This window comes from Erinaceus europaeus, chromosome 20, assembly GCF_950295315.1.
Source record: "Erinaceus europaeus chromosome 20, mEriEur2.1, whole genome shotgun sequence".
Lineage (NCBI taxonomy): Eukaryota > Metazoa > Chordata > Mammalia > Eulipotyphla > Erinaceidae > Erinaceus > Erinaceus europaeus.
In genome coordinates, this window is record NC_080181.1 from 55782340 (window position 1) to 55808919 (window position 26580).

Here is a 26580-nt window from a genome sequence, read left to right on the forward strand (position 1 = left end):
CCTCATTCTTGAGAGTCCTATCCTTTATCCACTGTGCTACCTCCCAAACCACTTGTTCCCATTTTATTTTATTTTTTAATTTTTCCCCTTTGTTGCCCTTGTTGTTTATCGTCGTTGTTGTTGTTATTATTGTTGCTGTTGCTTTCGTTGTTGTTGGATAGGACAGAGAAAAATCAAGAGAGATGGGGAAGACAGGAGGAGAGAAAGACAGACACCTGCAGACCTGCTTCACTACTTGTGAAGTGAACCCCCTGTAGGTGGGGAGCTGGGGGCTCGAACCGGCGTCCGTGCACTTCACGCCATGTGCTGCGCCACTGCCTGGCTCCCTTGTTCCTGTTTTTTAAGAAAGAGAGAGAAATTAAAGGTCCCCTGTGACACCCATGGAGTTCCACTTTTTTGTCCTTGGTTTTACCATGTGATGCCCAGGACCAAACGTAGGGCCTCATATATGGAAGGCATGTGCTCTACCCATTGAGTTACCTCCCAGACCCCCAGTGTTGGCCCTTTTGAAGAGCACCAATCAGATGTTTTGTGCAATATCCCTAAATTTCTGTGTGTTGAATCTTTTTCCCATGGTGCAACTGGGGGTTAGGATTTGGGAGAAGAGATGTAGCCACTCTTGTCATTGAGTCACATGGGATGAAGAAACTTTTGGACATGTTGAAATGGTCACAGTGATTATTTCACATCTGGGGGGAATACTTTGAGATATCCTACTTCTCCTTAAGGTGTTGTCTGCTAGCTTTAGCATTCATCATTGCATCCTCCCCACTGCAGTTTTTACTGTGATGGCAAAACTTACTTTATCCTAATGATTGTTAGTTTGATTTAGCTAAACAGACCTAGGGTTTACAAGCCTCGTGTCTTCCTGCTTCAGTTCCAGTTGTTGCTTGAAGAGGAGCTGTATTTTAGAATGCCTCCAAGGAAACTTGTACCAACTGTAAGGCTTTCTGGGCTACTGCAATAAAGTACCATGTCCCTGGGGCCATGCAAGCCAGGTTCTCACCCCCCCCCCCCAAGTTCCAGGGCTAGAAATCTGCAGTCAAGGTCACCAGGTGGTTTCTTCTCGACTTTTAGCCAGAATCCTATATCCTGAGAAAACAAGATAAAGTCCCACAAACACCCAAAGGTCTGTCCTCTCAAACATTGGTTAAAAGATCCCCTTGGGGCCATTGCTACATCCTCAGCCCTTTCTCTCTGTCATCCAGCCTCTATCTATCCCACCTTCCTCCCCTGGCAGGAATAGCTGTAAGACAAAATGTCAACGAAATTTGCCATCTGCAGTCTAGAAGATAGGAGAGTAGCATAGTTAAATAGCACAAAGAGTGCAAAGAGCCCAGGTCCTTAGAGGGTGGTGGCTCAAAAAGGGGACCCAGAAGTGCCCCAAGCCCTGCAGGCACTGGAACAACAATTTCTTCAGCTGGCAGAGAGATGGTCCCCAGAGGGTCAGCCTTGGAGCCAGCAGTTCTGAGAAGACAGGCTATTTCAGAGAGGGGGCATGTGGCCTGCCTGCAGTTGCTCAAGACTCCCATGTTTGCCCAATATAGGAGCTGGAGACCTTTGCCTGGATGTGTACAAATTGCCCAGGGAGGCTTGGCACAAGGAGATAGAACACCCACAACTCTCCGTGAATCCAAAGAAGAAAGTCAAGCCGCAGGGCCTGGTAGGGAACATCTACTGTTTCAGCTGCTGTGTTTCTCCCCACCCTTGACCCACTTCCGGCTCTAGTCCCCAGTGGAGTCCCAGGATGGACAAGGCCTCTGGAGGCCAGGAGAGAGGCAGCAGGCACACTGGTTAGAAGAGATAGCAGCCAGCTGGGACGAGGGTCTTTTATCCTGACTCTTGACTCAGAAGACATTTTCCCCTCTTGACTGAAACAATCTTTTTATTTTGTGCTTCTGTTTTTATTTGATGATAAAGATCTAGCCTAAGACTTCATGCATGCAAAGCATTTGCTGTACTGGTAGGAGGGTGGCTTCTTTTTAAATTAACAGTTCTTTTTAATTTACTTTTTATTATCTATACTTAATTATTGGGTAGAGACAGCCAGAAATCAAGAGGGAAGGGGGTGAAAGAGAGACAGAGAAACACCTGCATCAGTGCTTCACTGCTCGCAAAGCTTTCCTCCAGCAGGTGGGGACTAGAGGCCTGAATCTGGGTCCTTGCACATTGTAACATGTGTGCTCAACCAAGTGCACCACAATCTGGCCTCTGAGGTTGGTTTCTTGGCAGAATTCATTTAGTTTTCATACACTGAGAAGCAACTAACGAATGTCAACTGAAGTGTATTTCTTGTACTGTGAACAAATAAAATTGTCAATATTGGCAGGGAGGTATCACAGTGGAAGCAGATCAGACTTGCATGCCTGAGGCCCCAGAGGCCCCAGATTGAATCCCTGGCATTACCATATGCCAGAGTCTGTCTTTCTCATGAAAGTAAGTATAATTTTTTTTTTTAATTGTCAACATCACCAATAAACTTTGTCAATGAGAAATATTCTCTTCAATTTAGTCTTTTAAATTTTTACTTATTCATTATTGGATAGAAACAGAGAAAAACTGAGAGGGGAGCTGGAGGTAGGGACAGAGAGGGACAGAGAGACACCTGCAGCCCTGCTTCACCACTTGTGAAGCTTTCCCCTGAAGATGGGGGCCAGGAGCTTGAACCTGGGTCCTTGCGCACTGTAATGTGAGTGCTTAACCAGGCACATCACCGCCTGACCCCCTTCAATTTAGTTTTAGTAATAATTTCCTCCCTCTACTCATTTAACATTTCTCTTAGTTGTCACTATTTCCTGTTTCCCCAATAACATCTTAAGATTCTATAAGATCATTCAAATCCTACAGGCAAAGGACCCCACAAATACTGGTCCTTGGTGATTACTGAACAAGTTCACTTCACACAGCAGGGTGGGGAGGAGACTGCACCTAGGGACATTAACAAGAGGGGCCTGTTGTGAAGTAATGTCTCTCTTTTTTTTCATCAGAAAACTCTTGACGCTTTGATTCCAGATACTGTAGAAATGGTAAGAAAACCTCCAGAGAGATTTAAGTTCCCTTAGATGTTTTTATTTTAGCTTGTAACTTACTTTAACCATCAGTTATCCTGGTCAAATGTTGCACCAAGGCACTAGTTTCAGATGTCCTGAGACTTGACCTTACACTTCACTTACACTGTGGACAGCCCCATCTTTGTTAATAATGGACCCAAGTAGATTGTGCAGGTCTTCCCGTAAGTAAAGGGAGGTAGAATTTCAGGGCCAGGAATCGGGAGGTAGCACAGCGTGTTAAGTGCAGTTGGAGCAAAGCGCAAGGACCGGCGTGAGGATCCTAGTTCAAGACCCCAGTTCCCCACCTGCAGGGGAGTCGCTTCACAAGCAGTGAAACAGGTCTGCAGGTGTCTATCTTTCTCTCTCCCTCTCTGTCTTCCCCTTCTCTCTATTTCTCTCTGTTCTATCTAACAATGACATCAACAACAACAACAATAATAACTACAACAATAAACAAGGGCAACAAAAAGGAAAATAAATAAATAAATCTTTTAAAAAATAATTTTAGGGTCTCTCCCTTGTATGGCCCCTTCTAAGATCCTGGGAGGTCCCTGACAGTGGGTTCATGTGGTTGCATCCTTGCATTTACAGCTCTCTTAGCCACGGTCACTTGCTGCCACCCTCTCACCCTCTGTCGCCGTTTCTCCCATATTGCATCATATTTAGATGGCCGTGGCATTTTGTTCACAGCTCTGTGTTCTTTTTTTTTTTTTCTAAAGAGTCCTTCAACTCTATGTACTTGAGTCATCCTGAAACCCAATTTGTCCCTGCCCAAGTCCCAGCTGACCTCCCAGGCCAGGCTTCTTGGTGGGGTTATTCTTGTCAGGAAAGCCCCCGGGGCTCGCTCGCGCTCTCTCTCTTTCTCTCTCTCTCTCTCCAAGTTTGCTCTGCTTTCTTCCTTATTTTGGCGTGTTTTGTTTTGTTTTGATTAAGATGTGTTTGTTTGTTCATGAGAGAGAGAGAACCAGAACATCATTCTGGCATATGTGTCCCCAGGAATGGAGCTGGAGAGCCCAAGCGTGCAGGTCCTGCGGCTCCCCAGCCGGGGAGGGGGAGGGGGAGGTAGCCTTGCCAGTGCCGGACCTCCTCTTCCTCCTCACCTGTGCCTGTTTCTTATGCAGGATGCAGGCGTCTCTTATGTAGCAGACATTAAGCTGAGCCTTCCAGTTCACATATTGAAGATCAAACCACCCAAGCCAGTTACAGGTCACTATGAGTCAACTGATACTATCTTTTCTTTTGCTACTAATTTCTCAGTTTTTTCCCTTCTTTGCTGTTCTCTGCACTCCCTCTTTTCCTACTCTTTTTTCAAGGGGGCGCTCCTGGAAAACTATGCAAGAAGCTGACAACAATGGTTGCCTTTAGGTAAGGGATCCTTTCAAAGAGAACAGAGGTCTGAAGTTGGGGTGTGAACCTAGAAAACAAATCATCCACCTGGAAAGGGGCGGGGGCGGTGAGAGGCTGCTGGAAGGGATGATAGGAAACAGGGCAGGGAAGAGAGACTCTTTGAAGGCAGGTAGTTGGGTAAATCTAAACCGAACAGATTGAGGCTTCATTGATATGCCCAGAGCTGGCAGGCTGGGGGCCTCACGGAGCAGGGGAGACAAGAGGAGTGGTCTTGGGTCTGCAGAGACTTTGTCATCATGCCCTGGCTCTCCTTGGGAGATTCTGTAATCCGGAATCTGAGGATGACCGCAGGGTGGAACTGTGGGTGTGACAGGGAGGACGGCAGATCTTTGCCGAGCTGGTTGGATGTGTGGGATAGGAGTAAGGCTGAGAGATGATTGAAGAGCAGGACTCAGAGGGGTCGCCTGGGAGGAGGAACTCTGCCTGTGTGTGTCTGGAGGGGGGAGAATAGCGGAGGAAGCTCATGGCTTCACCGACTCTGGACCATCTTTGCTTAGGCACGGCATTTAAAAGCCCCTTGGAAGCATTTGCAAAGATTGAGGACTACAGCGGGCTGGGCTCAGGGCAGAACCACTTCATCAAGGACAGCCAGTGGGAGCAGCAAATGGCAATCTTCAACGCCTCATGCAAGAAGTACCTGGAGGCAGAATGGGAGGAGGAGCCGTCCAGGTGAGCCCCAGCACCCTGCCACCCTGCGCAGGGAGCCCAGAGCCATGCATGGAATCCTCCCGTCCAGCCTGACCTTGTGCTCCTTCTGCCTTGGGAGCTCTTGCCAAGACAGTCAGCAGATCATTCTGAAAAGGTGTGGAGACTGTGAACATGTAGTTAGGACCAAGACTGATAATGTGAACATAAAAGATGGCAGTGAGGGGCAGGGGAGACAGTTTAGTGGTTCTGCAAATTACTTTCATGAGGCTCTGAGGTCCCAGGTTCGATCCCCAGCACCATCAGCCAGAGGTGAGCAGAGCTCTGCTTGCTCTCCCTCTCACTCTGTATCTCTCAGTAAAAATAAATTTAAAAATATTTTTAAACAATAAAACAAAAGTAATTTCTGTTTTAAAAGAAGATGGTGATGAGAACTAGAGCTTATTTTACGGTTTTATCTATTTACTTATGAAAGAGAGAAAACTAGAGCCTCACTCTGGCACATGTGATGCCGGAGACTGAATTTGGGACCTCTCTATTGAGAGGCCAGCACCCTTCCTATTGCACCACCCATGCCATTTTTTTTCCCTCCAGGGTTATTGCTGGGCTCAGTGCCTGCACCATGAATCCACCGCTGCTGGAGGCCATTTTTCCCCCTTTTGTTGCCCTTGTTGCCATAGCCTCATTGTGGCTATTATTATTACCATTGTTGATGTTCTTCGTTGTTGGATAGGACAGAGAGAAATGGAGAAAGGAGGGGAAGAAAGAGAGGGGGAGAGAAAGATAGACACCTGCAGACCTGCTCCACTGCCTGTGAAGCGACTTCCCTGCAGGTGGGGAGCCGGGGGCTCGAACCGGGATCCTTACGCCGGTCCTTGAGCTTTGCACCACGTGCGCTTAACCCACTGCGCCACCGCCCGACCCCCTACACACCATTTTTTTTTTTACAGTTTAATATATGACATCATCTCTTAAATTTTTTTATTCCTGAGGCCGAGAGATAGTTCATCTGGTACAGCACACACTTCATCACGCGTGACCTGGATTTGAGAACACCATACAGAGGAGAAAATTCATAAGTTGGGTGGTGCTGTGAGATCTCTCCTGCTCTCTGTCTCTCACTCTCCCTCTCTGTCTCTTACCTATTTGGAAGAAGAAGAAGTCCACTGGCAGTGGTGGAATTATGCAGCTCAAAGCTTAAATCTGAAAAGCTCAAAGCTCAAATCATGGAGTTCAAAGCTCCAGTGAAGTTCTGGGGACAGAAAAAAAATTTTTTTCCAGGAGTCAGGTGGTAGCACAGCAGGTTAAGCACAGATGGTGCAAAGCACAAGGACCGTCATGAGGATCCCAGTTCGAGCCCCCAACTCCCCACCTGCAGGGGAGTTGCTTCACAGGCGGTGAAGCAGGTCTGCAGGTGTCTATCTTTCTCTCCCCCTCTCTGTCTTCCCCTCCTCTCTCCATTTCTCTCTGTCCTATCCAACAATGACATCAATAACAACAATATTTTATTTTATTTTATTTATTTATTCCCTTTTGTTGCCCTTGTTGTTTTATTGTTGTAGTTGTCAGATAGGACAGAGAGAAATGGAGAGAGGAGGGGAAGACAGAGGAGGAGAGAAAGAGAGACACCTGCAGACCTGCTTCACCGCCTGTGAAGCGACTCCCCTGCAGGTGGGGAGCCGGGGTTCAAACTGGGATCCTTATGCCGGTCCTTGTGCTTTGCGCCACCTGCGCTTAACCCGCTGCACTACAGCCCGACTCCCGAATAACAACAATAATAACTACAACAAGGGCAACAAAAAGGGAATAAATAAATAAATAAATAAATATTTTTTTTTCCCTCCTGATCATGGAGAAGCCCAAGGGTGGAAACAAGAGTCACCACTATTAACATCTTCCTCCGTTTCCATCCAGTTACTCTAAATGCTCTTGAGTTTGTGTGTCATTATTGTGATGTATTATTATGTGTAATTCCACCACTCCTGGGGCAGTTTTTTTTTTTTCATTCATTGTACTTCAGACAGAGACAGGGAGAAAGAGACACATTAAGAGGGAGAGAGACACTACAGCATCACCCCACCATCCATGGAGCTTTTCTCGGGAGCTGTGATGCCTTTATATAATGCAAGAGCTTTAACCTGGGGCCTGATGCATGTACCTGGTGAGCTGACCCTTATTATGTAACTGTTAAAATACCCCCTTTGATTCTGGGGCAGCAGCAGGCCTTAGTAACCTCGTGTGATAGAGTAAAGTGTGAGCTATCTGTGATGTGTCCAGTGGAGCAGCTGTTCAAAACCAGCTCTCCTCATAGCCACTTGACTTCAGGAACGTTCTCGACTTGAGAAGTGGAAGCACCTATCATGCCGTCAAGTCCACCTTGAATTTTCTCACTTCGGGACATAAAGTCTCAAGTGGCCCAGCCTGGTCTTGTGACCTGAACTGCAGCCCAGCAAGGCTCTGTGGTGGACCGGCCAGAGACATATAGGGAGAATGCCGGCCAGCCCTTGGCTCTCCAAAGTGGGCTTCTTTACAGCCCAACAGGCTGCAGGCTGGTTTTGTTTTAAGGGAGCTGAGTGATCAGCACCACTGCCTGTGTGACCCTGGGGATGAGAGTGTGTAGTTATAGTGCCCATGTCTGGACTCAACTAGGAGCTTCCCCAAGGACAAGAGCTCTGCCCTGAGCCTTCCCCACCTGGGAGTGACTCCTGTAGCCCTCCCTGTGTGCCCACTGGGATCCAAACCTAGAATGTGACCACAGCCCAGGAGAGACCCCTACGGGCCACCTACTTCTGGTGCTGGTCCCCAGACTCTGCCACTTCTCTCCTTGCCAAGGGGTCTGTTGGACTCTGACTAGTGTCTTTCTCTCCCAGCATGGCCACGTTCCATTTCCTCCTTTCCAGCCCTATTATTAACCTGGCGTCAGAAACCAGATACCCCTCAGGTAAGTGACTGTGAGGTGGGACCTGGGCTTGTGGTCACTTGGGGGAACCCCTCAGCCAGTTTCCCCACCCTGCGTTGGAGCAGAGACATGGTGCAGTGTAACGGTTCCTGTTTGGATTGTGGCCCCAGCCCAGAGGCCTGAGGGTGGAGGCTGCTCTGCTGGGGTGGCTGCCAGAGCGGTGTGTGCATGCACCCTCCCACCGCCTCTGCATGCCGAGATGCTGTGTAGAAAGGTTATTACAGCACTGGCGGGGGCTGGGCGGTAGCACAGCGGGTTACACGCACATGGCACAAAGTGCAAGGACCAGCGTAAGGATCCCAGTTCAAGCCCCTGGCTTCCCACCTGCAGGGGGGTCACTTCACAAGTGAAGAAGCTGGTCTGCAGGTGTCTCATCTTTCTCTCTTCCTCTTTGTTTTCCCATCCTCTCGATTTCTCTCTGTCCTAGCCAAAAACAATGACAGCAGTAACAACAACAATAATAAACAAGGGCAACAGAAGGGAAAAAATAGCCTCCAGGAGCAGTGGATTCGTAGTGCAGGCACTGGGCCCCAACAATAACCCTGGAGACAAAAACTGGCACTGAGTGAATGGGAATCATCTAGACTAGCCGGTGTGAGAGCAGGAGGGCAGTGGGATGCGCCAGGGAAAGGGAAGCTGCCTCCGGAGCAGCCCTGCTGTCGGGCGCTGCCCTTGAGAGCCAGCCACTTGGCACTCCACGTGGGCTTCTTCAGACACACACCAAGGCCACCTGATTGCCGGCATGCCACTCTTTCTTCTTTCCCAGGGGTGACCTGTGACCTTGGCATACACTGGACGGGAAGTCACAACTTCTTCCTCTATTCACTTCACCGGACTCTGAAGGATAAAGTTGGTACTTTCCTGCTGAGATGGGTATTGCCCAAGCTCTGGGCTCACAGAACATGTCCCTCTCTTCAGCGTAGCTGACAGTGACAACATGCCAGTGTCATTTTAGGGCAGAAATGGGAGACTCAGTGGCTCTGACGAGACACAGGCACCAGTCTCTGAACTGTCATGTTTCTTAAAGACAGTCAGGTCACAGGGACAAAGCCTAGAGTCTCAGGGCCTCATCCTCCCTCTGCCGCAGGCGTGTGTGTAGCCCAGTGCTGAGAGTGTCTCTGTGTGCAAGTCCTCTGAAGCTGAACGGCTCCCAGGAAGTCTAGGAACCTAGGTTGTTTGTTTTTTTATGAACCCACAGAGGCAGTTAAGGAGCATGTTTACTGTGTGGCCATTCCTTGAGCCGTACACTGCGGTTCGACTTCACTATTGTCCTCCAAAGCACTGTTTTCCAGCTCTCAAAGGTGGACACTGCTTCCTCCCAGCTCTTTCCCAGGCAGCCTGGCTGCTAACCCTAATTTCCATGCTGACTGGCTCTGGGACGGCAGGCAGGCAGGCTGCTCACTTGCTGGTCCTACAGGGGCCCTGGCTGAAGCACTGGTAGTATCCTAGTGAGCAGTCGTGCAAGTCCTCCTGAGGAGTACCCACGTTCCCCTTCTGGGGTGCTGGCGGTGATGCTGAGGGAGAAAGGGCACACCCCGAGGGCAGAGGTGCCCAGGTGCAGTGGGGGCTAGCCGGCTGTCTCCCCCACCTGCCAGACCCTGAGGGTGTGTGGCCATGCGCCGCGTCCATCACTGTTTCTCAGCTCAGCCAGTCCGGCTCCTACCTGGTGCTGGCCTGCGAGGACGGCGTGCTCACACTGTGGGACCTGGATGAAGGTGAGCCCCCACTCTGCAGCCCCTCCCACACGTGGAAAGGACCCCTGGGACCTGGGGGCGGGCTGGCTCAGGCAGGGACCTCTGCGCCCTGCTCTGACCTGCTGTGCCATCACTTCCTCCAGGGTTGCCTCTGGGGGTCGTGGCTCTTCCAGAGGGATGTTCCTGCCAGAGCATTCACTTCCTCAGATACTTTCTGGTGCACAGAGGACGGAATGTGTATCTGGAAGGTCCAGTGAAATCCCAGATGAAGTGCGTGGTGCTGGGCACCGACGCCTCCCTCCACCTGGTGGCCGCCTCGAGGACTGAGGGACATAGCATCAGTCAGCTGGTAGAGAGGTCAGTGGCTTGAGGACAGGGCGTCCCTGTTTCTTAGTCAAACCCCGAGCTGCCCCACACCCTTGCTGAGTCTGAGTCCACTCTTCCTGGGCTCTCCCACTCTCCTCTGCTCACCGGCACTGTGTGGTTTCTGCGTGCACACATGAAGCCTTGTTCCTACAGAACTGCTCACCAGCTCAAATAGTCTCTGTTTCCCCCAGTACCTAGAGGAGGGCTGTTCCATGCCTGATTCAAGCTGCAGGAAAAGACTCCATCTTTAGTGGGAGTCACTGCCAGCTCTCCTGCCAGATTATTTTAAATTCATCACTTCTGCGCCTACCATTATATTAACCACAGGGCTGGTAGAGTGCACATGTTACGATGTGCAGGGACTCACTCAAGCCCCCACTCCCCACTTGCAGGAGGAAGCTTCACAAGTGGAGCAGTGCTGAAGGTGTCTCCCTCTCTTTCTCTCTCTTTGTGTCTCTCTGTCAGAAAAATAATACTATTTTTAAAAGACAAAATAACAAATAATATGATGATGATTATTGTTATCAAATAAAAAGGCTGGGGCGGGGTGGATAGCATAATGGTTATGCAGACAGACTCTCATGCCTGAGGCTTCAAAGTCCCAAGTTCAATCCACCGCACCACCATAAACCAGAGCTGAGCAGTACTCTGGTTAAAAAGTAAAATAAAGGGAGTCGGGCAGTAGCGCAGCAGGTTAAGCACACGTGGTTCAAAGCGCAAGGACAGGCATAAGGATCCCGGTTCGAGCACCCAGCTCCCTACCTGCAGGGGAATCCACTTCACAGGCGGTGAAGCAGGTCTGCAGGTGTCTGTCTTTCTCTCCCCCTCTCTGTCTTCCCCATCTCTCTCCATTTCTCTTTGTTCTATCCAACAACGACAACATCAGCAACAACAATAATAGCTACAATAATAAAACAACAAGGGCAACAAAAGGGAATAAATAAATTTTTAAAAAAACTTTAAAAAAATAAAATAATTTTAAAAAAGTAAAAGGCTGGGGATGTAGCTCAGTTTTGTGTTTGAACCCCCAGGACCCACCCTCCAAAAAGAGACCCACAATCATAAGGTGCATCTTCAGGCTATGTGATGTTCAGCTTTCCATATTTAGGGAACTTGTGAATGGAATCATACTCTGTATATTCTCCAGCCTATTTTTACAAGGAAGGCACCAGAGCACCACTCAGCTCCGTCATATATAGTGTGGGGTTGAACCTGGAACCACATGCACTCACTCAAGTCCTGTGCTCTACCACTGAGCTGTCTCTCGGCCCTTTCCAACTCTCTTTTCAGTGTGACTTCCTCTGTGACTTGTTCTACACTGCTGATGAGAGTCACCCCTGCTGCCTCCTGTAGCTCCAGTGCTGTTTTCGTTGCTCTAGTACCCCTAGCTGTATAGTGACCCACACTGGCTGTGGTGTTTTACCAGCGGACACTCATCCTGTTTTGGCTGCTGTGAGCAGACTCACGCCTGTCTCCCGATGTCATAAACAAGTCTCTCCAGGATGGATGCCTAGAAGAGGCTAGCAACATTTTCTTTTTGTTTTTTGATTTTATTTATTTATTTATTTATTTATTTTTAATATTTTTTATTGGGGAATTAATGTTTTATATTCAACAGTAAGTACAATAGTTTGTACATGCATAACATTCCCCAGATTCCCATATAACAATACAACCCCCACTAGGTCCTCTGAATCCTTCATGGACCTGTATTCTCCCCGCCCACCCACCCCAGAGTCTTTTACTTTGGTGCGATACACCAATTCCATTTCAGGTTCTACTTGTGTTTTCTTTTCTGATCTTGTTTTTCAACTTCTGCCTGAGAGTGAGATCATCCCATATTCATCCTTCTGTTTCTTTTTTTTATTATTTATTAGTGAGAAAGATAGGAGGAGAGAAAGAAAGAACCTGACATCACTCTGATATATGTGCTACCAAGGACTGAACTCAGAACCTCCTGCTTGAGAGTCCAATGCGTTATCCACTGCTCCACCTCCCAGACCACTCCCCTGGTATTTTCTAGATTCACTTCCCTTTCCGTGATGAAACCTTTCCTCTTAGAAGAGCAGACCATCCAGCCAGGTCCTGAGGATGGACCTGGAGCACAGCATTACCCTCTCTGACTGAGGGAGAATGGCAGGGGACAGTGGTCGGGGCGTCTCAGCTGTGGCCAAGCCCGTGCTCACTCGGTTCGGTTGTCCCAATACCTTTTTCCTCTGGCTCTCAAGACTCTGTCTCCCGGTGGGCCACGGGCAACTCAAGAGTCCCAGCCTCCAAGAGATAATTACTTAAAACCCAGAGCTCACATCTTTACCATATGTTATCACCCCCTTTATCTTTGAGCTAAGCAATGTAATTAGCTGCAATTCAATGAGCTTCATTGGTGCATTAGGAGCAGGAAGATAATCCACTGGTGTGATTGCTTAGAGCTCGTATTAAAAGCCCAGTTCTGCTCCTTTGGAAGTATAATTAATTCGTGGTTTGGGGGGGGGTTGGGCATCTGGGTAGCTTTTGAGAGCATCAATGGATTCAGCGTGCTGCTGTTGCAGTGAGGTGCACCAGGGGGCGCTACAGAGCAAGATTTGCATTTTTATTAAAACCTTGTGCTGTGCTGGGATTGATGAGTCCAGATTTCTTTTTTTTTTTTTAATATTTATTTATTTATTTCCCTTTTGTTGCCCTTGTTGTTTTTTTATTGTTGTTGTAGTTATTATTGTCGTTATCTATGTCGTTTAATTAGATAGGACAGAGAGAAATGGAGAGAGGAGGGGAAGACAGAGGGGGAGAGAAAGACACCTGCAGACCTGCTTCACCGCCTGTGAAGTGACTCCCCTGCAGGTGGGGAGCCGGGGGCTTGAACTGGGGTCCTTGAGCTGGACCTTGCACTTTGCGCCACCTGCGCTTAACCCGCTGCGCTACCACCTGACTCCCTCCAGATTTCTTTTTAACATAACAAATTTTAAGGACTTCCTATTTTTAGCTCTTCTCCTCTTCGTGTCCTCTTTATTTACAACTGTCTCATCTTCTCTTTCATTCTACACACTCTGTTGCATGTAAATGTTTCTCCAGCTCTTTCTTGAGGAATTTCATTCTGCATTTTTCTATAAAGCCAGTGCTGAGGGCTGGAGCTTGTCCACTTTGAAGTGGTGCCTGGGCTAACAGCTTGTGCTTGTAGAGCAGGGGTCACCCTCAGGAGCACACAGACTGACAGTCCCAATCTACCCAAACTTCCCCACCCCCCCCCCATGGGACTGTGTGTTAAATTTGAGAAGTTTGGAATGGAGACTTTGGAGTAAAAATTCAGGTTGGGTGAGAGAGGAAAGCAGAGAGCACATGTCACCATGCACAAGGAAAGAAAGAAAGGGCCATCCTCCTGTTTCTCACTCATCTCACTCAACGTGAGTTTTCAAGGTCCATCCAAGATTGGCTGGAAACGGGGAAGTCACCATTTTTTACAGCTGTGTAGTATTCCATTGTATATATAGACCACAACTTGCTCAGCCACTCATCTGTTGTTGGACACCTGGGTTCTTTCCAGGTTTTGGCTATTACAAATTGTGCTGCCAAGAACATATGTGTACACAGATCTTTTTGGATGGCTGTGTTGGGTTCCTTAGGATATATCCCCAGGAGAGGAATTGCAGGGTCATAGGGTAGGTCCATTTCTAGCCTTCTGAGAGTTCTCCAGACTGTTCTCCACAGAGGTTGGACCCATTGACATTCCCACCAGCAGTGCAGGAGGGTTCCTTTGACCCCACACCCTCTCCAGCATTTGCTGTTGTTACCTTTTCTGATGTATGACATTCTCACAGGAGTGAAGTAGTATCTCGTTGTTATCTTTATTTGCATTTCTCTAACAATCAGAGACTTGGAGCATTTTTCATGTGTTTCTCAGCCTTTTGGGTCTTTTCTGTGGTGAATATTCTGTCCATGTCCTCCCCCCATTTTTGGATGGGGTTATTGCAACATTTTAAAACTCAAGTGCATGCTTTAATTTTTCTTTTTTCTTTTCCTTCTTTTTTTTTTCTGTTGTTGGATAAGACAGAGAGAAATTGAGAAAGATGGGGAAAACAAGGGGGGAGAGCTAGACACCTGCAGACTTGCTTCACCGCCTGTGAAGCGACCCTCCTGCAGGTGAGGGTTTTAATTTTTCTTTTTAAAGATATATTCATTTATGATGGAGAGAAGGAGAGAGGAGCATTATCTCTGTGGAGACACAGAACCAGGGCATCACTCCAGCACGTGTGATGCTGGCGACTGAATACAGAATCTCATGCTTGAGAGCCCAGCACTTTCCACTGTGCCACCTCCCAGACCACTTAGTTTTCCTTTTAAAAAAACTCTTGGGTGGGGAAGGTTGCATTATGGTTATGCAAAAAGCTGTCCTGCCTGAGACTCTGAGATTTCACACCACTATCAACCATAACTGAGTGGTGCTTTGACAAAACAACAACTACAACAAACTACCTCTTCAAGTCTAAATGTCTGTGTTTTCTGCAGGCCTTTGAAGAACCCAAATGAAGCCATCTATGCAGTGGCCCCTGCACCAACCTTGCCTGGCATGGTAAGTCCTCCGGCCTCTCCACCCTCTTCTTGAATGTGTCTGAACTGTATTCATAAGCCTTAGCTGAAAGGCCTGCTACATGCTGGCTGCCAGACTGTCTTTGGTGGACACAGACATGAAAGCAGAGCTCAAGGGCTGGAGTGTCAGAATACTGGAGATGCAGAGAGACTCTCAGGCCTAAGGCACCGAAGTCACCTGCCCCACCATAAGGTAGAGCTGAGCAGTGGAGTGGTGCCTGGCTCAGCCTGGAGAAGTGGGGCGCTTCTGGAGGTAGTGATGCTAGCTGAGTTGAGCCAGGAAGCCGTGATGATGAAGAGGAGGAGGGCAGGGGGCCAGACGTGGGGGCTGTAGGCTGGCTCTGGGGTGGGGGTAGTGGGGACACAGGAGATGGAGCTGCCTATGGCTGGTGCTTGAGGGGGGCGAGCTGGGTTGAGCTCAGCTAATGCATAGATTGCCAACTGCTCAGCTCTGCCATAGAGGGTCCCCCAGACAGACCAGAGAAAGGGGTTCTGGGGGGAGCACTTCCTTTACCCCCAGGTGAGGAAGATGAACTCACAGAGTGACTGAGAAAGACTCCCCAGGAAAATCGTGAGGGGGACCTAGGAGCTTGAGGGTAGAGTCTAAAGAAGGGGAGAGGACAAGGCCCTTACAGAAGAAAAAGCACTGTCCCTGAGGAGCGGAGGAGCGGCAGGGTGGGGAGTGGGGGTAGCCCAGGAGCCGTTAGGAGAGAGAGGTGGTGTGGCATCTGGGGGCAGGGATGTACAGAGAAGGGAGAGGCCCCAACAAGGTGGGAGCAGAGGGCTTAAGGGTACAGGTGCAGGACCAGAGACACTGGAGGGAGGTGTCCAGGGCAGGGGGTGGGCAGAGCCAGTGGGGTGCTGAGGGCGGCCCGTACCCAGAAGTGAGTTGCTCCCCCAAAGGCCCTTTGAGGATCCAGAGGCTGAGTGCTGTGAGCATATGATTTCCTTCTGTTTCATTTTTTAAAAAGATGGACATACTTATTTTGAGAGAGACGGAGACCAGAGTACACGCCATCGTGTGCAGTGCTGGGGATGGAAGCCCAGGTCTCAGGGATGGAAGCCCTGTGCCCCACACACCACACCCCTGCCTGGGGCTGCTGGTTCTGGCCTGTGGGCCGCCCCTCTGACCCAAGGAGCAGTCAACACACAACCTCAGGGCTGCCTGTGCTCCAGGTGCTGCTCCTGCGTGGGCCCAGTTCTGTGCAACTGCTGGACGTGTCTGGGCCACAGGTGGTCTGCACCTTTGCTCTGCCCAACCCTGCCCCCACGCTGAGCCTCAAGAAGCCAGTGTTCATCGTGTCTCCGCACGACCCATACTTCCTGCTCCGAGGTAAGGAAGGAGGGCCGGGGTGCCCGCAGACCCCTCCCCTGACCCTTGAAGGTGACCGCACCCAACCTCCGTCCATAATAGGCTGAAGGATACTGTGGAGCAGGCCTCATGGGGTAAACCCAGACCCACCTTCTCTTTTGTTAATTTCATGTTGGTCTACAATATTATTATTTAAAATTTTTTAATATTTATTTTCCCTTTTGTTGCCCTTGTTTTTTGTTGTTGTAGTTATTATTGTTGTTGTTATTGATGTCATTGTTAGATAGGACAGAGGGAAATGGAGAGAGGAGGGGAAGACAGGGGGAGAGAAAGACAGACACCTGCAGACCTGCTTCACCGCCTGTGAAGCGACTCCCCTGCAGGTGGGGAGCCGGGGGCTCAAACTGGGATCCTTATGCCGGTCCTTGCGCTTTGCACCATGTGTGGTTAACCCGCTGCGCTACCACCTGTCTCCTGGTCTACAATATTAAAAGATACTAGAGAGGGCCAGGCAGTAGTGCACCGGGTTAAGTGGACAGAGCGTCAAGCACAAGGACTGGCACAAGTATCCTGGTTGGAGCCCTCAGGTCCCCACCAGCAGGGGGAGGTCACCTCACAAGTCTCCCTCTCTGTCTTCCCCTCCTCTCTCAATTTCTCTGTCCTATCCAACCACAACAACAGAAATAACAATAATAGCAACAATGGAAAAAAAGATTTGTAGTGCAAGCACTGAGTCCCAGTGATAACCCTAGAGACAAAAAAAAAAAAAAAATACTAGAAGTACAGTTTCATGTAGTGGCTCTGCCTGTGGACTCTGAGGCAGGCAGGCAGGCAGAGCTTCAGGTTCAAAGCCTGTCCTCCCCAGAACCCGGTGGTTGACCGCTCGGGGAAAACAAAAATATAGTTTCACACACTCATGACCCAAGTCCCAGTACCATCAAGCCAGAGACCCTGCCCTCTCCCCTTTCCACTGACAGCCACGGAGTTTTCAGTCTCAGAGTCACTCTGGGTATTTCTTCCCCATAGTCTGTTGGTTACGTATATTCCACATAGGAGTGAAGTCATCTGATAGTTTCCCTTCACTTCCTGACTTATTTCTCTGAGCACCATCACCTCCAGTTCTGTCCATTTTTGTCCCAAAAGACACTGTCGTCTTTTTCTTAATGAATGAGTAGTATTCCGTTGAGTATGTATCCTCCTCCTCTTTTATTGCCATGAGGCTTATCCCAGGGGCTCACTGCTGGCACTACAACTCCACCACTCTGCTTTTGCTGGCCACTTTTTCCATCCCCCCCCTTCCTTTCTATTTTATTTTGTTAGGATAGAGAGAAATTGAGGGGGATGGACAAGACAGAGAAGGATGGAGAAAGAAATACACCTGCAGACCGGATTCACTGCTTGTGAAGCTTCCCCCTTGCGGGGGGAGCAGAGGCTCAAACCAGGCCCTTGCGCATGGAACCTTGTGCGCTCAGCCTGGCGCACCGCCGCACAGTCCTCCTTCAATGTCTTTGGCCTCCAGGGTTATTGCTGGGACTCGGTGCCGGCACTGTGAATCCACTGCTCCTGGAGGCTATTCCCCCCCCATTTTTGTTGCCCTGGTTGTCCTTGTTATTGTTGTTATTAATGTCATTGTTGTGGGATAGGACAGAGAGAAATGGAGAGAGGAGGGGAAGGCTGAGGGGAGGAGAGAAAGACAGACACCCACAGACCTGCTTCACCGCCTGTGAAGTGACTCCCCTGCAGGTGGGGAGCCGGGGGCTCGAACCGGGATCCTTACGCTGGTCCTTGCACTTTGCGCTACCTGCGCTTAACCCGCTGCGCCACCACCCGACTCCTCTCCTCCAACTTCTTTAGCCAGTCATCTACCAATGAGCGTTTATGTTGACTCCATGTTTCTGTTACCTGAAGGAGTGCAGCTGTGAGCACAAGGCTGCGTGTTTCCTTTTGAGTTAGTGTTTCCATGTCCTTTGGCTGTGCCTGGGAGAACATGGTGTTCTCACTCCTTCACAGGAGAGCACACCCATGCGGTGGGCTGTGCTGACGACACCAGCAGCTGTCACAGTTCCATCTTCTATTTTAACTTCACTGCCTGCCCACTCCTGGAGCAGTTCTCCAAGGACTGCTCCGTCTGTGTGGAGGACTTGACCAGCCTGCAGGATCACATGGACTTCCCCCAGGTGCTGCCCTGGCAGAGAAGATGCGAGAACTTGCTGCAGAGCAGGTAGGTCCTGAGGGACACTGTGTCCTAGCAGCTGTGAGCGTGCCTGCTCTGGTGCCAGGCCCTTTCAGAGGGAAGGTTTCCACCATAGCAGAGCTGGGAGCCACCCCTGCCCACTGCTGGTCTGCTGGGAGAGAGGTGCTCTCATCTGAGGATGCCTGTGTGTCAACAGCAACATTTCCTTCTGTTTTGGGGTTTTACCAGGGCACTGCTCAGCTCTGGCTTATGGTGGTGCAGGGGATTGAACCTGAGACTTTTGAACCTCGGGCACCAGAGTCTCTTTGCATAACCATTATGCTGTTTACTCCCACACTCCAGCTTTTCTTTCTGCTGCCTCCATTTGTTTATAAGTATTTTGGGGCCCAGGAGGTGGTGGTGTGGTTAAAACACGAGGTCGCAAGTTTGATCCCTAGCACCACATATGCCAGATTGATGCTCTGGTCATCTCCCTCCATCTCTCCTATCTCCCTTTATCTAATATTTTTTAAATACACATCTGTATTTTTAAAATAATTTATTTATTGGATAGAAACAGAGAAATTGATAGTGAAGAGAGAGAGAAAGGCGGGGCAGGAGGGGTCAGTCAGACGGTGGTCCACCTAGTTAAGTGCACACATTACTGTGTGCAAGGAGCCAGGTTCAAGCCCCTGGTTCCCACCTACAAGGGGAAAGCTTCACAAGTGGTGAAGCAGGGCTGCAGGTGTCTCTCAGTCTCTCTCCTCTATCTCCCCCTCCCTTCTCAATTTGTTTCTATCCAATAAATAAATGAAAGAAAGGGAGAAAGAGACACCTGCAGCCCTGCTTGTAAACCTCCCCCAGCAGGTGGAGGCTGAGGGCTTGAACTTGGGTCTTTACATATGGTAACAGGCTCCTCCTACCAGGTACATCACTTCCTGATCATCTGCCCTCTTTCATTAATGAAGTTATTTACTAATTGTTTTTTTAAGGATTTTATTTATTTGAGAAAGATAGGAGGAGAGAGAAAGAACCAGACATCACTCTGGCACATGTGCTGCCGGGGATCAAACTCGGGACCTCATGCTTGACAGTCCAAAGCTTTACCACTGCGCCACCTCCCAGACCACTTATTGTTTTTAAAGCATATCAGAGGCAAGGTGGTGGTGGCTCACCTGATCGAGCACAAGCATCACCATGCACGAGAACCTGGGTTTAAGATCCACTGGCCGTGGAGCAGTGCTGCAGGTGTCTCTACTTCACTGCTGTCTCTCACCCTCTATCAAAAAAGACAAAAAAGCAAAGAGGAAAAACAGGCTACTTGGGGGCCACGGAGCTGTGCAGTCACCAAGTGCACATTCAGTGAGCTCGCACATGAAGTGCTAGATGAAGGAGTCGGGCGGTAGCGCAGCGGGTTAAGCACACGTGATGCAAAGTGCAGGGACCGGCGTAAGGATCCCGGTTCGAGACCCCCGGCTCTCCACTTGCAGGGGAGTCGCTTCACAGGCGATGAAGCAGGTCTGCAGGTGTCTGTCTCTCTTCCTATCTCCCCCTTCTCTCTCACTTTCTGTCTCGATCCAATAACAAAAAATTAAAAATTAAAAAAAAAAGAAAGAAAAAATGTTAAAAAAAAAAAAAAGTGCAAGATGAGGAGGGAAGGCGGCCTGGCCCAGGCGGAGTGTCTGGTGATGAACACTGAGTCTCAGGATGGGAAAGGGTTCCTCCACCTGAACGAGGAGATGGCTGGAAACTTCTAACCTCATCAACAGGTGGCGCAACAACCCTTCCTCAGCCCACAGGCTCCTCCAGGATTCTGTGAGGGCCCAGGGGGCAGACCCCGCTGACAGACAGTGGCAGTCCTGACATGAGCCATTGTCTGAACTGGGGAAGCACTGGTCTAAAGGCCTTTTCTGTTCAGCTTGCTCCGAGTTCTGATAGTGGGGTTTTCCCAAAGAGCACTCCCCTAGCATTGAACAGTTTCAAACACAGTAGTTCGGGGAAAAAAAGAAATGTCAGCAGACACCCAGATAACCACACTTATGTCCTGTCACAGCTTACTGCCAGTTCCACATAGGCCCCAAAGATTTGATTTATTGATTCATTGCCACCAGGGTTACCACTGGGGGCTGAGTGCCAGCAAGACAGTCTTTTTCCCCTCCCCTTTTCTATTTTGTTTGATAAGACAGAAAGAAATTGAGAGCGGAGGTGGGGACAGAGAGGGAGAGAGAAAGAGAGACACCTGCAGCCCTGCTTCACCACTTGGAAAGCGTCCCCGCTGCAGGTGGGGAGCTGGGACTTGAACCTGGGTCCTTGAGCATTGTGACATGTGCACGGTGTACCGCTACCTGCCCCCTAGTCCCAAAGACTTTCATCCCCACCCCTGTCTTTTTCTCTTACTCCTTGTGTCAGAAACAGTTTTCACTGACCCTGAAGGAGGCAAAACTTGAAGGCGATGGCTTCATACAGCAGCACAGTCCAGGTTCCAGACTTGCCAAAATAACCTGTCCAGATGGCTTTCTGCAAAGCCGGCACTGGGACTTTTGCAAAGAGCCCTGAAATGGAGGCCTCAAAAGGCCTCTCTGGCCAAATGTGCTGGCCCAGCCTGCAGGCCCCCTTTCTGCCCAGTCTAGCCAGGGCCTCAAGGTGTCCCTTCCCATCCGGCTCTAGCCTGTCCTCTCAGTGTCTGCCACTTGGCTGGGCCAGACTTGATCACAAGACAGACCTTTCAAGACTGCAGAAGGCATGTAATATATTCTTCCCCCACCCCGCCCACCTAAACCTTCATTTTTCCCGGGGAATTCAAGGCCAGACAAGACCGAGGTCAGCTGGGGTGGCCTCACTGCCCTTGGCCCAGGGTGGTCAGGCCTGGTGGGGACCCCAGGTGACACACTGAGAGGGAAGCAAGAACAGGGTCCTGAGCCCTTTGCTACTGGCCCTGAGAAACACCAGGCCTCACTTCCCTCACCATCCATGAGACACAGAGGCTGTTGCCCGTGGAAAGCCCACCCTCCGGCACTCACTGTCCAGTGTGCAAATGCTCCGGCTCTGTGAATTCAAAGGCAGTGCCCTCTTCTCTCCTGCTTTGCGGGTGAACCCCATCTTTGGGAGACGTACCCACATCTTGTACCCCTTGCTTCAGAGTAGCAGAGAGCAGTCAGGGTCCATCTTGCCAAGGAGAGGAACATCTTTGCTGCAGATGGTGGCAGGAGGGGGGTTCAGGCCCCTCAGGTTTTTTCCTAGGGGTTCACACTGCCAGTCAGTGTGCAGCCCAGCTGCTCTACCCCGGGCTTCCCCTCACCTCCATTTGTCTGCAGGTTTCAGAAGCTAAACAAGAGCAGGGAGAAGGAGAAGGAGAAGGAGCATTGGGTGCGCCTGCGCAGGTACTCCCTGCTTCTGCAGAGGGAGAGTGCCAGGAAGTGAGCTGGCCGTCTCCTTGCCTCAGGTGCTTTGCACCAGCTCCCTTGGTCGGTAGGTCAGTCCAGCGGGCCTGTCCTGCACCACAGAGGTGCCCAACCACCCGTCAATAAACAGCAATGCTTCTCAACTCAGAAGCCACTGTGGTGTGGTATCCCTACCCTGACTGGACTCAGTTGGGGACAGACAGCTGGTTTCTGCCAGATTTTTGGGCCTTGGAACCTTCTAAAACTTGGAGAATCAAATGAGCGAGACACCCAGCCACCCCACCTACTGTGTGGGTCCCTCCTTCCACCTCCCATGGGGCTCTGATGTACTAGCTTCAGGACCAGCTCCCGGCACTCTGCTGATACCGTGTTCTAAGCTGGAAGGTGGGCAAAGAGCCCAGCTGCCCAGTAGGTCGGAGGATAAAGTGGCTTGAAACAAGATGGTGACCTAAAGCTCTCAGCAGAAGGCCCTGTCAGCCCACTCTGCAGCTTCCCACGGGCACCAGCCTGTCAGGAGAGAGCCCCTGCCGGCAGGCTTCCACCACCACCTTCCAGCTGGATGCACCCAGATTGCCCAGGGCTGGGGCACCCTGCCAGAGTCCCCAGAAGAGGGGAAGCCAGCAAAGACCCTTAGTCCTTGAGATGGGGTGGTGTGAAGGCAGCCCCCCCCTCCCAGTAAGTACTCAGACTCTGGGACTCCCACCCCCACCCTTCGGTGACTCAGCCTTCCCACCTCTCCCAGGGCGTCTGCAGGCCCAGCTACTTGTCCCTCGTTCCTCCCTGCAGTGTAGTGGGACTGGCTCAGGAAGGGGGTGGAGGGAGATGACCCCTTTCCTCCCACTTTGTCTTATTAGCAGGGACCCAATAATGAAAATTCACACCCCAGTGCTAATAAACAGGCTGCCGGCTGAGGGAGCAGGCAGAGGCTGCCCAGCAGGAGAGGGGCTGCCAAGGAGCCCGCTTATCTGTGAGAAGACCTGCTAATAACCTTAATTCCCCATCCTAAACCCTGGGCCTTTGCCATGCAAATAGACTCTAGAGTGACACAGCTCCAGCTGACCCACTTAGGGTCCTGGGCGGGGAGGAGAGGCTTGTGGTGCAGGAAGCAGTGTCCTGCCAGGCCAGGGTGTGAGGCCTGCCCCCACAGGGGCTCCGGGTGGTGTCGGGGCCCAGCCACCCCTGCAGGAAAAGAAGCCCGGGCTGCCCCCACGCCGGAGTGCTGGTGGGTTGTCGAAAGGAATGGAGTGTGTGAGGTCCTCAGCGGGACTGATCCCCAAGTTTGCAGGTGCCAGGGTGATGCTCTAGTTTTCTCTCCTCCCCTCGCATTAACAGAAATCACTAGAGTTCACCGAGGGAACAAGGGCACACGTAGGACTCTGCTGTCAGTGGGTCCCGAACAGGCAGCTCTGGAGGCTCATGGGCTCAGTGGAGAGTTATGAACAACGGTAATGAGTTCGGGGCTTCTTTCGGGGTAGAAGGAAATGTTCTAAAACTAACCGTGATGATCCCACGACTAGGAAAAACAATAAAGCCATTACGTTGTTTGCTTTAAAGGGTGAATTTTTATGGCATGTGAGGTATGTCAGCAAAAAGCTGCTGTAAGAGCACAGGGGTCAAGGAGGCGTCTTTCTTTGACCGAGCACAGCTCAGCTCTGGCCTGCACCTGTCCCCGCCCCAGGTACCTGGTTTCAAAGTCACCAAGGGGCTGAAAGGAGAGCTGGGAGGCCTTGGGCCCAGGGCGAGCAAGCGCCCCCGACCCCCCTTTCCCGGTGCCCCCCAGCTTCAGCCAAGCAGCCGGTGCTGACGGGGTGTGGCCAGGTTCCAGGTCAGCCGTGTGGATGACCCGGACGGGCGGCCCTGGGCGCCGCAGAGGGGCGGGAGGGGCGGCGAGAGGGAGAGAGAAGGGCACGAAGTGCCTCGGCCCGGGCCAGAGCCCGGCTCCAGTCCAGGGCCGCTGCAGGTGGGAAACGCGTCCAGCGGCCACTAAGGAGACGCGCTGTCACTGAGGCCATGGCCGCCCCGCCGCCCGGGTTCTGAGAGGCGACAGGCCTTAGGGCGCGACGGTCGGGCGCCCTCCCGACCCCCAGGCCCCGGGGGAGGCACTGCGGGGCGGCGCCAGCACAGTCGTTTATTCACGAGTCAATAAACGTAACGGGGCGGCGTCTCCGCCCGGAGGGACCCGTCCTGGGAGCGCCGGGGCCCCCACGAAGGGTCTGGACAGACCCCGGGGTGGAGGCCGCAGAGACACCGGTGCTCGCGGACGGGGCGCCTGCGGGGAGTCGTCGCCGCCGCCGCCGGGAGGTCACTCGGCGGGCATCCAGGTGTCCAGCAGGCCCGGCACGTCGCCGGCGCAGAGCTGCGAGCACACGGGGCGGTCAGCGGGGCCCGAGAGCCCGCCGCCGAGGCAGGAAGTATTGACCAAGGACTAGGGGGCCAGCTCGATCGCCGGGTCCTCGGGGCAAAGACACCTCCGCGTAGGGCGCCGCTAGGGGTCCGGGCCGGCGGGATGGGCTTCCCAAGACGCCCCCGCAGGGACGCCCAAGCTGGGGCTGCACATGTGCGCCTGCGTCAGCGCCTGCGCCTGCGTCAGCATCTGCGTCCGCGTCTGCGCTTGCGTCAGCGTGTGCGCCTGCATGAAAGTCTGCGCCTGCGCAGAGCTGCCGTCGGGGCACAGAGGGCAGCCCGGTGGGGGGCGCCGGCGTTGCAGGCCGTCGTCGCCCAGCCCCAGCACGGCCGACAGGTGGCCGATGTAGCGGATGGCCAGGCGCAGCGTCTCGATCTTGGTCAGGCTCTGGCCGGCCGGCGCCACCGACGGCGGCAGGAAGCGGCGCAGCTCGTGCAGCGCGCGGATGCGCATGCGCAGCTTCTCGCGCCGTTCGCTTCCCCGGACGCCGGGAGACAGACGCGGGGCCGCACGCCGCGAGCGCAGGGCACAGGGACCGGGCCATGGCGGGGCGCGTCCGCGGGCCCGAGCCGGGCAGCCGCTTTATACCGCGCGAGGTGTGAAGCGGGCCTTCCCCGCCGCATCAGCACTTCAAAGCGGGCGGGCGCGGGCCGGGGCGCCCCGGTGTCGCCCATCGAGTTGACGGGGGAGAGGGCAGGTGTCCCCCCTCCAGGGTGGGCGGCGGGGCTTGAACACGGCGGTGCAACGACGGGAAAAGCCTGGGCGAGTGCAGCGCCCCCTGCAGGTCTCCACCCGGCGCCGCGCACGGCGAAGAACCTGCGTCGGCGGGTCAAGCGCAGGTGGCGCAAAGCGCAAGGATCCCGGAGTCAGAATCCCGGTTCGAGCCCCCGGCTCCCCACCTGCAGGGGAGTCGCTGCACAGGCGGTGAAGCAGGTCTGCAGGTGTCTGTCTGTCTCTCCTCCCTCTGTCTTCCCCTTCTCTCTCCATTTCTCTCTGTCCTATCCAACAGTGACATCAACAATAATAACTACAACAATAAAACAACAAGGGCAACAAAAGGGAATAAATAAATAAATATAAAAAAAAATTTTTTAAACGGGGTTTTATTCAGTCCACACCGACTAGGGGTTCTATTCAGTCCACACCGACTAGGGGTTCTGTTCATTCAGTCCACACCGACTAGGGGTTCTATTCAGTCCACACCGACTAGGGGTTTTATTCAGTCCACACCGACTAGATGTGTTTGGACAGGAGGCCACTCATGGCAGGCTGATCGCGCATCCTGAAAACGCCACTGGGCTTGAGGATTCTCAGCCCCAAGTCCTGATAGTTGACATTTGGGCAGTGCCAGCACAGGGGTCCATGAGGGCTGGAGAGGGCAGGAAGGCTGTGAGATGGCAGGCGATTAAAAGATGGGCGTGGGCACTGTGGGAGCGGAGAGCGCACAGTCTGACATGGGGGAGGCAGAGTCTTCAGCCAAGACTGGCCCAGGGAAGGGCGTCAGGCAGAGCCCCGCTTCTGTTTTGGGGATCTCGGAGCCCATGTTTGTACTGATAGATATGCCTGAAGGCATTGGGGGGTAAAGGGGGAGCCCCAGTCTGGAGCCTAGACTCTGGCCCTGGGACATCAGCCCCCCTCTCTCTGACTGGCCCCTCAACTTTTTCTTTAAACATAGCTATTTTATTTTATTTTTAAAGATTTGATTTATTTATGAGAAAGATAGGAGGAGAGAGAAAGAACCAGACACCACTCTGGCACATGTGCTGCCGGGGATCGAACTCGCGACCTCACGCTTGAGAGTCCAAAGCTTTACCACTGCTCCACCTCCCGGACCACATTATTTTTTATTTTATTTATTTTATTCTTTTTTAAAATAAATATTCCCTTTTGTTGCCATTGTTTTATTGTTGTAGTTATTGTTGTTGTTATTGATGTATCATTGTTGGATAGGCCAGAGAGAAATGGAGAGAAGAGAGGAAGACAGAGAGGGGGAGAGAAAGACACACACCTGCAGGCCTGCTTCATCGCCTGTGAAGCGACTGCCCTGCATGTGGGGAGCCAGGGGCTCGAACCTGGATCCTTAAGTCAGTCCTTGCGCTTTGCTCCACCTGTGCTTAACCTGCTGTGCTACCGCCCGACTCACAGCCATTTTATTTTTTTTTAATGTATTAATGGTTTAATATTGGTTTACATAATCACATGTCAACAGGGGTAGAATTTCACACCATTCCCACCACCAGAGTTCTGCATCCTCAGTCTTCCCCACTGCAGGCCACTGCAGTTCCTCTAAGGTTGTAGACATGGGCCAACCATTGTCTCTACGACTACCTGTCTATGTTTGTACATTATCTAGTCCTCTCTTACCCTCTAAGCCGCTCATGACAGCATCACTACCTCTAAATGTCCCTCTCCTTTTCCTTCTCTCTCTCTGGCTGCTGATGGAGCTGGAGTCCAGAACCCTCTTACCTTCCTCCTGTCACTTCTCTGCTGGGAGTGTGGATCAAGGTTGTTTTAGGGGTAGGAGTTGTGGCTTCCGTAATTGCTTTTCCCTGGACATGGGTGTTGACAGGTTGATCCACACCCCCAGC

The 26580-nt window shown here is 51.6% G+C and overlaps 2 protein-coding genes across 2 annotated transcripts in view; one reads left to right on the forward strand and one right to left on the reverse strand.

Moving 5' to 3' along the window:
* The window catches only part of WDR93 (WD repeat domain 93), a 32857-nt gene extending 11119 nt beyond the window's left edge, over positions 1-21738 (forward strand). Inside the window, exons 6-17 of the mRNA XM_060179611.1 lie at positions 1472-1663; positions 2988-3026; positions 4172-4256; positions 4955-5126; positions 7973-8043; positions 8828-8914; positions 9657-9776; positions 9899-10112; positions 14622-14685; positions 15879-16035; positions 18025-18235; positions 21502-21738. Coding sequence (XP_060035594.1) covers positions 1472-1663; positions 2988-3026; positions 4172-4256; positions 4955-5126; positions 7973-8043; positions 8828-8914; positions 9657-9776; positions 9899-10112; positions 14622-14685; positions 15879-16035; positions 18025-18235; positions 21502-21607 — 1518 coding nt within the window. The 3' untranslated portion in view covers positions 21608-21738. The remainder of the gene's footprint in view (positions 1-1471; positions 1664-2987; positions 3027-4171; positions 4257-4954; positions 5127-7972; positions 8044-8827; positions 8915-9656; positions 9777-9898; positions 10113-14621; positions 14686-15878; positions 16036-18024; positions 18236-21501) is intronic.
* A 1389-nt stretch (positions 21739-23127) lies between these two features.
* Positions 23128-24666, reverse strand: MESP1 (mesoderm posterior bHLH transcription factor 1). The gene is made up of 2 exons (XM_060179613.1): positions 24602-24666; positions 23128-24467 (listed from the first exon to the last, which is right to left on the reverse strand). The coding sequence occupies exons 1-2, from the start codon at positions 24664-24666 to the stop codon at positions 24074-24076; spliced, it is 459 nt and encodes a 152-aa protein (XP_060035596.1). The 3' UTR covers positions 23128-24073.
* Positions 24667-26580: the final 1914 nt, after the last annotated feature.